Consider the following 10807-nt stretch of genomic DNA (forward strand, 5'->3'; position numbering starts at 1 on the left):
TAATGTTTATAATTTTAAAGTTAATTTTGGTGTGGTAACTTTTGGACCGGTTGCACCATTGAACACAACCGATTCGCTTTTTTAAACGTTGGTGTACTCTCAAAAGAAAAGACATATGCAGAGTAAAGGACACAGGGTAGAGTACATAGGGCAACTCATTGTACAAATAAACAAACAAAATGTTCCAAGACTAAATCCACAATCAAACCACATAAAATAAAAAGATTTTTGGATTGTACCCGTAAAAATAGCAAACCATAGTAACCTTTTTTTGGAGTTTATTATTTTATATAGAATTTGTACGGTCTTAGCCATAGTTTGTAATTTTCTTATAACTTTCTTAATTTTGGAATTTCAAAGTTGATGAGAAAATAATTATTTTGAAAACATATTTTATTAACCACTAAAATCAGTCCATCAGTTAGCCATAAATGGCTAATCGCTAACAATTTTTAGGTTTAGGTTTATGTATATACAATGTTGAATCGATATATTCAGCTGTTAACCTAATGAAAACAAAAAAGTTGGTTCATTTTTGTTTTTTTTTTAGAACAACATGCATCTCAATAAACACCATCTCAAGAACTTAGAACGAGACGATGAAAATCCGATCGTTCCAAAAAAATTCAATTTTCAATTATGCATAAAGTTTTGGTTTGTTTGCTTAGTAAATTCTAGAATTACACTAAAATGAGGAAAATGTTGATAATTTTAGAGTCATAAAGCATCTTAAGCAATTGAGATTTACACAAGTGGCAAATGAGATCTCAGATATGCTCAAATATGAGTCTTGAGATGTGTGCAAGGTGCACACTTGTATGAAACACATCTTTAAGCAAATGAGATCTTAAATTCTTAATCTTACAAACATATCTAATCTTAAGGATCACAAACGTTATCTACAGCTACACTTGTTAGTTGTTACACCTCACATTCACTAGAAAGAAAGAATTAAAGAAGTGATGAAAAAGATCAGAGAACTAAAGATGCATCAAGTAACGAAAAATAAGAACTGTATTCAACAAATGGAACTTAAACTTATAACAAACGCAAGAAACTTCATCATTATATAAAAGCTTGAAAAAGTAAAGAAGAAAGGTGCAGCTTAATTAATACCTGTTGAAAGAAGCAATTGGATTTGGTTCTACAACATAATAACAGAAAGACAGTTTGAATACCTAAAATTTTCATATGTCTGTCTGCACTTGTTAGGATGCTGCCTCTGCATCATGCCATCCTTTAGCACATGGTGGAATGCCCATGAACTCATCAAACTCCTTCACATGAACATCACAGCATTTCCACTGCACCAATTTACATAAAAAGAAAAAAACTTAAATATATTTTTTAAGCAACAAAACAAGAGATATAAAATCTCATTCTTACCCCTCTCATTCGGTCATGGAAGACAGCAGGGCCAGGATGGTAATTACAAGCAGTCTCATGGTTATCAATTTCCTTGAAAGTCTGACCACATCCCTTGTTTTTGCAGATCTGAGGCTGGTTTATGTCAACAATTTTCTTCACTGGAGTTTTCCCACTTTCCTTCAAATCTAAATCAACCTTCTCTGAAGTAGTAGATTGAGGTTGATATGAAGGCTTTGTATTCATAGCTTTCACTTGTGATCCTAAATCAGAGCATAACCAAGATTGTTTTAGATCACCAAAACAAAAAAAAAAAAAAATCTTGAAATTAACAAATATTGGGGTCAGAAATACCATGGTCAGAGCAAAAGAATCCTTGACGACATCTAGGGCAAGATTCTTTAGTTGAAGGAGATGGAGTTTTGATTGCTTGTTTTGGAGGAGCAGCAGGGGTAGCCTTTTTTGCTATCACTGGCTTTTCAGTTGTGTGTTTGCCTGTCTTGCATCTTAAATCAGAAAAAAGAATGGAGTCATTAACTCATATTGCTTGCTAACAGTGTACAATATACATACAGCATACCCTGGAATTTCCAGAAATAAGGTGAAATCATGACTCCTTTTTTTGCAACAGCTCCATTCTTTCATACCATCATGAAACAGAGGCTGAAACACAAGTTGTTAAGATTTGTTTATATGGTATGCAAGATGAAAATAATAATCAATTAGGTGTATGCATGATAGATACTTACTCCCTGGAGAAATAAGGATGCCCAGTTGAATAGCAAAGCCAATGCACAGAAAACAAACAGATTAGACATGTAACAAAAGCATACAAGTTAACAGAATAGTTGAAAGTATAAAAATGATTAAATACTAATTTTGTTGCATAAATTTGCTTGAAGAAAGGACACCAGATTACAACTTTCACAATTCACATACTTTATAAAGAAAGTAAATAGAAACTATTACATTGGTAATAAGATTTCAATGTATATGTTATCAATCACATCTCTACATGCTGGTTTATCTAAGTCTTTTTTCTTTCATTTTTAGTAAAAAAAAAATCCAAATGTTAAGTATGATGTTAAAATCCCACGCTTTTCTCAATTACTTTGCAAATGGTAAACATTACACTTTCCATGTCCTGAAGAAGCTCAAATTACTTTGCATCTGTATTTCTGACAATACTTGTCAGTTCAAGTGATGAAATAGGTTAGGGCATTTTCAACACAAACACGCTATTTTGCTGTTTTAGAGATAGCTATCGTGCTATGGCTCATGGCTGAAATGGAAAAATCATTCGACATCTTTTGGAATAGGCAGACTGCTATGCGTACATTATTGGACTCAAGTTCAACTTAGTATATATATGTTTGGATCTTATACCTCAATCTTTCGACTCAAGTCTGAATATTTCGAAAGGCCTACATCACTCGGTTTTCCGACTCGGCTAAAAACATATTAGAATCTCTAATAGTAATATCTAACAAGTTATTGCTCGACCAAAAATTATGCAATCGATTACAAATGTATTCAACAATAGCTATATCGAGAAGCTAATAGTTGTTCTTCGTTAAGATCATGATAGTTAATCCCGAAATTTATCGGAAACCCCGAGCGAGTGATATAGGGAAAGAAAAGGGAAAAAAAGAGGACTGACCGACTCATGATAAGTGCAGGAGTCTTCGGGATTATCATCTTCCGTGAAAGTAGCGTTACAGCCAATTCTCTGGCATCGCAGCGGATTCGCCATTTTCACGCAAATATTCTTTTGCTTTGATTCGGTTGATAGATCGACGTTTCCAGAATTTAGTACAGAGAGAAGTCTTAACAAAAGTCTCTCATGGATGGACTACGGAAGGATGTTCTAAGCCTTCAGGGTCAAGTGCACACGCCTTTAAGTTTAACATAGAAATATTATTCCCCAGATTTGGGCCGTTATGAACATGTAAGCCCATAAATCTCTTAGCCTGCTTTTTGTTTTACCTTTCTCATATAGAATAACAAAGGTTTATATCGGAAAAAAATACATATATCAACAACCATGACTAATATTAATATTAAAATGTTTTATTAACACTTTGATTGATTTAGAAAAAATTATCCCTAAATCCACAGAGTATATGTACGAGAAAATATTTTCACTTTTGAGTGCCCTGAGCTTTCTTTCGCTATTATTTATCTCACTCTTCTATACTCGTATAAAAATCATGAATTTAGATAAAAATTTTATAACTTTTTAGTAGATATATAATTTTAAAAAAAAAAAAAAAAAAAAAAAAAAAAAAAAAAACTGATCAATCATATGAGAAGAAAAAGTGTGGGATATGCTCTCTCACTCTTTTCTGGCACTCAGTTTCCCCAACTTCTTTCCGGCTCCATACTCACCGGAATAACTTGTTTCATCAAAGGGATATATACAGTAAAGTTCCAATATTTTCATCGATTTCACAAGAAAGTCCTAAACTTTATTTTTTTGACAGTAAAGTCCAAATTACCGGCAGTTTTTGACACTTTTACCCTTTTTTCCCGGTTATCCGGTAATTATGATTTTTTTGTCAAAAAAATAAATTTAGGACTTTCTTGTCAAATCGTCAATTAGGACTTTACTGTCAAAAAAATAAAGTTTAGGACTTTTTTGTCAAATCGTTGAAAATATTGGAACTTTAGTGTATATATAATTTTTTTTGGTTAAAATTTTAATGGTATGATAATCTTTAAGCATAAGAGTTATTGAAACCTTCACTAATCTGTTAGATCGTATTGAAATCCTTAACGTTTGCTTCTTGTTAAATCTTTTTTTTTTAATCTCAACAAACCGACTTTGAAAAAAATTGAGATAGTCAAGAAAGAACGAAAGAAAGAACCAGGGTAGTGTTGACTTTTTGCAGCTCCAAAAATGGAGAAATAAGAAACCAAAAAAAAAAAACGAAATTGCCATTCTTTCCTTTCTCCACATTCATACCCTTTTGACTAGACATGTGTTGTTTGTGTTTGTATAAAGCCAGGGCAATTTCATTTTTTTAGGTTTTTAATTTCTCCATTTTTGAGACTACAAAAAGCCAACACAAACCCTGGTTCTTTCTTTCTTTCTTGATTATATCAATTTTTTCAATGTCTGTTTGTTGAGATTAAAAAAACGATTTATCAAGAAGCAAACGTAAAGGATTTCAATAGGATCTAGCTGATTAGAGAAGGTTTCAATAACTCTTATGCTTAAAGAGTATCATACCATTAAATTTCTAACAAAAAAATTATATATACACTAAAGTCCCAATATTTTCAACGATTTGACAAAAAAGTCCTAAACTTTATTTTTTTGACAGTAAAGTCCTAATTGACGATTTGACAAGAAAGTCCTAAACTTTATTTTGTTGACAAAAAAGTCCTAATTACCGGCTAACCGGGAAAAAAGGGTAAAAGTGTCAAAAACTGCCGGTAATTTGGACTTTACTGTCAAAAAAATAAAGTTTAGGACTTTCTTGTCAAATCGATGAAAATATTGGGACTTTACTGTATATATCCCTTCATCAAAATTGATTTTATAAAAATTTGTTATATTTTATTTATCACAGATTCTTAATATAAAAACCTTGAAAATATTGCCAAATCAAAGGTTTTGTTGCAAAATTCTAATGAAGAATACTCTTACAAACAGATTCTTAAAATAATTATCTACGTAAAATCCGTTTTCCCAAATTCGTAATTATTTTGTGATGAATATTTAAAAAATATTATTTTATCAAATAACACTCCCATGGTATATAAACATTTTTAGTCCACGTTTTTATTTGTATGAATTTCGTCCTTAAGGTTTTTAATATTTACACAGTCGGTCCGCCCCTTGAACTTCATTAACATTTTCTATTAAATATTTGATGAAATCACATTTTTACCGCAAATTTGGTTTTTCGTCTTAACACCATGTTTGTTTTTAAGTTCAACTTAGTGAAGGAAAAAAAAAAAGAGTAAATTACACGAATCGTCCCTCGTGCAGGTGTCAAAAGGCACGTTTGGTCCCTATTTTCAAAAATTAACTCGGATGATCCCTCGTTTAGTTTAAACTTACACGCTTCATCCCTTGTTAGTTTAAATATACATAATTCATCCTTTATCATACATAAAATGACTATATTATCCTTGGTAGGTCATGTTTTTTTTTGGAAAGGGAACTTCCCTAACGAGGGTTTCCGGGTCAGCTTTCGCGCACCGACTAATCCCCCGCTGCAAACATGAGACTTTGACTCATGCCCTGGAGTCACTGCAGGCGAACCTTCATGGCCACAAGGGCTTAGTAGTGCCAGGATTTGAACATGGGTCAATAGGTTATCCACCATATCTTCCACATGCCTTACCAAGTCACCATATTTGGTAGCTCATGTTGTATTTATAAAAAAAGGAAAAATAAATTATAACTCTTATTTTCATATTTATTTATATCTTTTAAATAATTAAACATATAAACTCTACCCAACCCCACCCATTAACCTAAAACTCATTGAATTACCCTAACCCCTCCTTTCCCGTTCCTCCACCTTCTCACCTCCCCCTTGATGTCAAAATATGGCCACCGGAAGTCTTCGCCTCCAATCAGACACCGTCCTCCCAGCAAGGCGTTGACCTAATCTACAGGTTTCAGGCGAGCATTTCTCTCTCATAACAATGGTTATTTGTGCCGCTGAACTCCGCCATCACCACATTTGAACTTGTCGTCGATGGTTACTTCTTCTAGCGAACCTTCTCTCTTCACCCATCACCGTCTACAGCCCACACTCTCACATTCTCACTCACAAATCTGCTCAATTTATACACAACCGTCGCTCGATTTGTGGTTCGATTTTCAGATTTATGGTTTTACAGGTTTCAAGTTTCTTCTTTTCAGATTTGATTTGGTTTGGTTTAGTGAGTGTTGATTATTGACAGTTTTTGGAAGTAGAGCATGGTAGTTACTGCAAGTAAGGATGGTCGTTGTTGGATGTGGTTTTCATGGGGGCAGAACGCAAAGGGAAAAGGAAGGGGGGAAAGGTGGGTTGGGTGTGGTGAGTGAGGGTTTGATGTCGTCGCCGGAGGTGTATTAGAGTGGTCGGAGTTGTATTGGTGTCGTCGGAGTATTGGGGTCAACCGATGTGGGTGGTAACGGTAGATCATAGATGTACGGAAGAAGAAATGGGGGTAGAGACGAGTTTCATAGTGCGTAGGGTTTAGGCCCATTTATTTTTTATAAAGTAATAATAATAACTATTTTTAATAATAAATAAATCAATAAATAATTAATAAATAACAGATAAATAGAAAATAAATAAAAAAAGAAATAAATAAGGGCAAAATGGTCATTTTATGTCTAGAGGGATGAAGCGTGTAGGTTTTTAACTAATGAGGGACAGTCTGAGTTAATTTTTGAAAATAGGGACTAAACGTGCATTTTGACACCTGCACAAGGGACGATTCGTGTAATTTACTCAAAAAAAAAATTGTGTTTCTCCGTTTCATTAAAGCAAGTAGAAGAAAATAGAAAAAAAAACATTTTCTCCTTACTTTCTTTACCCTTTTTTTCTTTTCTTTTATAAATCTTGGGAGCTAGATGTAAATGCCATAATCCCAATTTGTAGCCTTGTAGGTGGGTGTGGATTAGTTCTATCGTAAAAACACATCGATATTAGGGTTGTTCACTATCCGGATAAAACCGAATTGTCCAATTGGACAATTTGGATTGGACTATTTAGTTCGGATATTCAGATTTTTGGATTGATTTTCAACAAAACCGAATTATTATTTTGGATTTCAGATTGGTTTTGGTTTACAAAATATGAACCGAATATTCCAAAAAAACCGAATAACAATTTATTATTTATTTATTTTTAATATCACTATAACCATTTATTAATTTTATAATTTATTTTTTCAAATAAGTTCAAAAAGTTTCATCTATTAATAAACATTTTCTCTCAAAAGTTTTTTTATCTATTAAATATTAAACTATAATATACATTCTTAGTAGTTATTTATAAATTTTAAATCACAACTAAATAAAAAAAACTTTTGCTTCTTCTATAAAAATTGGATAATAATATAATTATATGTCATTTTAAAATGTTTTAGTTTTTGAAAACCGAATTATAAAAACCGATCCAACCGAATTGTAATTGAATCGGATCGGATTTGAATTTAGTTTGGATTATTCGGATCCATATTTTAAAAACCGAAATAAATTTGGATTTACTTAATTGGATCGGATCGAACCGATCCATCCAAACGAACGCCCCTAATCGATATAAGTAGGAATTAGGAAATATATATATATATATATATATATATATATATATATATATATATATATATATATATATATATATATATATATATATATATATATATATATATATATATTAAACTTAGGCCTTCTTTTTGTGAAAAAAAAATAATATATCAAAACTTGTAATCATTTTTCATCTATAATATAAACCGAAATCTATATCGATATGTGTGGATGTCAAATCGGAATTTTTTTTTCTGAAAGTCATTCAATTTTAGTTTCTATGATTTAGTTTTTTTTTTGTTGTTGAAAAAACCATGTGATTTTCATTTTTTTTGTGTGTTGAAAACCAATACCGTAAGATTTGGTTTATATAATTTAGTTTGAGAGTCCAACTTTTATATAAACATATGAACTATTTTAATAAATAACTGAGATTGATTGAATTTAGTTTGTACCACAGTTTTTTTTTCATAACAACAATCCACCAATAAACATTTGGTTTTTTGAAAAAACCAAAAATCGTTCAAAAATAAGTCATTCATAAAATAAAATAAAATAAAATAACTCAATAAATGTTGTGTTTTACCAACTTTTTATAACTTGAACAAAAAATTAAAAATAAATAAATAATAAAATAAGTAATATATCTTGCCAAAAATTCAGTTTTACCATCAATATATAATTACCTATTTGATCCGTATTTGCAAATGAAAATTGTCATGATTGAACTTTTATCTAAAACTTAGTGACTTTTTTCTAAACAAATTAAGTTTTGATGGTCTAACCGTGTGAAAAATGATAGAGATATTGATTAAAATAACCCTTATAAATAAAACGTTTATTGTGTTTTGAAAAATAGTAATTTTTCAAAATGGGCCATTAAGTAATCAATTTCAAGGTGTTTATATCAATATTTTTCAATCAAATTTCTCATTCTCAGCCATTGTAACGTAATGATTATCATTTGTTATATTTTTATAACTTTTTTAAGCTTTTTTTTTTCTCAAAATTTCGAAATTGTTTATGTGCTTTCAAATCTGTTTTGAAATTCTAAAATAGTTATTGTCCAAAACTGAAATCCGAAAATTCGGTCTCAAAAGTATTTTTTGTTCGAATTAGTCGAAATGACTCTCCTGAAATATTGGGTAATTAGAAAAAACATATATATTAGAGAAAGAGAAATCAAATATTAACTTCAAATATTATTAACCTTAAACAATTTAAGAAAATTTATCTGATTATAAATCAAACAACGCATGAATCGTGTGGTGGTGGAATATCTGTTTGTAAAGCTTGGAGGCAAGAATCATGTGGTGGAGGAACATCCGCCTGTGAAACTTTGATATAGGGAGCGTGTTCTCCACAAGTTCAATATATCTCTCTAACTTTCACCAACTTTTCTACCAACTGACTGCAGAGAGAAGACACTTTTGATGGCGAGCATTATTGGAGTTGGGATTCCGTTCGGCTTATCATCACCACCGCATGCACTCAAGACATCCACCAGAGTCGAGGGAGTTGCGACACAATTCAGCCACTCCACACGGCGGATGGTGGCGGTAAAAGCAGAGGTTGGTGGTATAAACCCTGAAATCAGGAAAAGCGAAGACAAAGTCGTCGATTCCGTCGTCGTTACAGAACTCGCCAAACCCGTTACTCCTTATTGCAGGTCTCTGTTATTCCCACCTTTTTCTTCGTCGATTATCGCTTGTTAAATCTCATTACATTAACTGATTCAACTTCTATTATCAACTTATCTGTTGTAGTTTCTCGTTCCTAATTTGGAATTAGGGAGGTAGCGTACAGATACCCTAAAATTTTAAATGTTATATTTCATCTTCACAACACATTAACACAGGCTGGGATTTATTTACAGAATTTGAATTCTCAAACTTGAAAATTGATACAAATTCTCCAAAACTACCTGTTTATAATTTGTAGGTGTTGGAGATCTGGGACTTTCCCGCTTTGCGATGGTAGCCATGTAAAGCACAACAAAGCTACCGGAGATAATGTTGGGCCTCTGTTGCTGAAAAAGTAATAAAAAAATTATGGTATTTATGTAATCGTGATCATGTTTTTATTTGGTTAATTGCCTTCGATTAGTAATCTTTCATATAGAGCATGCCCATGAATGTATTGTGTATCCAATTCGATTTTGGTTAGTATGAGAACATAATATCTGAATATGTTGGGTTTTGAATATATTTGTTATTACAGTTGATGCATGCTTCAGATATCTGAATGAAAACATGTTGTTTGCTTTCGGATATCAATAATGATCTTTAGAAAATACTGAAAATGGTGGCTTAAGAAGTGACTTCTCTCTCAATATATCGATCCTTAGTATCATTAGTCGACCCTCAAGATACGAATATAGGTGTTCCTTGTTCTAGTTCTTGAAGTAATTCGTAATTAACATATTTAAACAATACTATTCAATGGATTGATGGAATGTCTGCCCATATATTAATGTTGTATTGAATTAATTAAAAGCCAAAATAAGTGATAACGTGGAAAGTTAATTAAGGTAAAGGCAAATTATTAGTTATCAAAATCTATAAGATGTAAAGGTTTATGTTTATGAGTTGTTTTAGGCTATTTCTTTATACACATCAATCTATCACACACACCAATCTAACATAGTTTGACTTTTATTTGATATTTTTTTGAAGCTTTTTCTTATTTTAAGGATTTGTATCCAATAATGGACAAGTATTATATAGAAAGCATTCATTTCAGATTTATTCACATTTTTATTGTATATTGTCAGTATTTATGTTTTGAAGACTACGTTTTATTTCAAAAAACACATCAATCTAACCTAGTCTGATTTTTATCTGATTTTTTTTACAGCTTTTTCTTATTTTAAGGATTTGTATCCAATAATGGGTAAGTATTATATAGAGAGCATTCAATTTATATTTATTCTCTTTTATGTTGTATATTGTCAATATTTATGTTTTGAAGACTGTGTTTTATTTCTAAAAACACTAAATTAGCAGAATATGAACAAACTACAAAATATAGTTATACTGAACACTGAACATCATTAATCCATTTAAACTTCCAATAAACCACGACATTTTATATAAACAGAAAATGAATCATTTAAACAGTATATTAACAATATTAAAAAAAATGTTCACCATCGGAATCAGCTTCAACCAAAGAAATGTTGCCGAC

General features: G+C 31.3%; 2 protein-coding genes across 2 annotated transcripts; one reads left to right on the forward strand and one right to left on the reverse strand.

The window, feature by feature from the left end:
* Positions 1-1038: 1038 nt before the first annotated feature.
* PBS2 (cysteine and histidine-rich domain-containing protein RAR1) lies at positions 1039-2101 on the reverse strand. The gene is made up of 4 exons (XM_079027186.1): positions 1946-2101; positions 1720-1871; positions 1387-1628; positions 1039-1304 (listed from the first exon to the last, which is right to left on the reverse strand). Exons 1-4 carry the CDS (start codon positions 2008-2010, stop codon positions 1209-1211), a joined length of 555 nt encoding a protein of 184 aa, XP_078883312.1. The 5' UTR covers positions 2011-2101; the 3' UTR covers positions 1039-1208.
* Positions 2102-8924: 6823 nt separating this feature from the next.
* Positions 8925-9845, forward strand: NEET (2 iron, 2 sulfur cluster binding protein). The gene is made up of 2 exons (XM_079027187.1): positions 8925-9290; positions 9563-9845. Exons 1-2 carry the CDS (start codon positions 9055-9057, stop codon positions 9660-9662), a joined length of 336 nt encoding a protein of 111 aa, XP_078883313.1. The 5' UTR covers positions 8925-9054; the 3' UTR covers positions 9663-9845.
* The last annotated feature ends 962 nt before the right edge of the window (positions 9846-10807 follow it).

This window comes from Lactuca serriola, chromosome 2, assembly GCF_051521515.1.
Source record: "Lactuca serriola cultivar US96UC23 chromosome 2, Lser_US96UC23_V15, whole genome shotgun sequence".
Classification (NCBI taxonomy): Eukaryota; Viridiplantae; Streptophyta; class Magnoliopsida; order Asterales; family Asteraceae; genus Lactuca; species Lactuca serriola.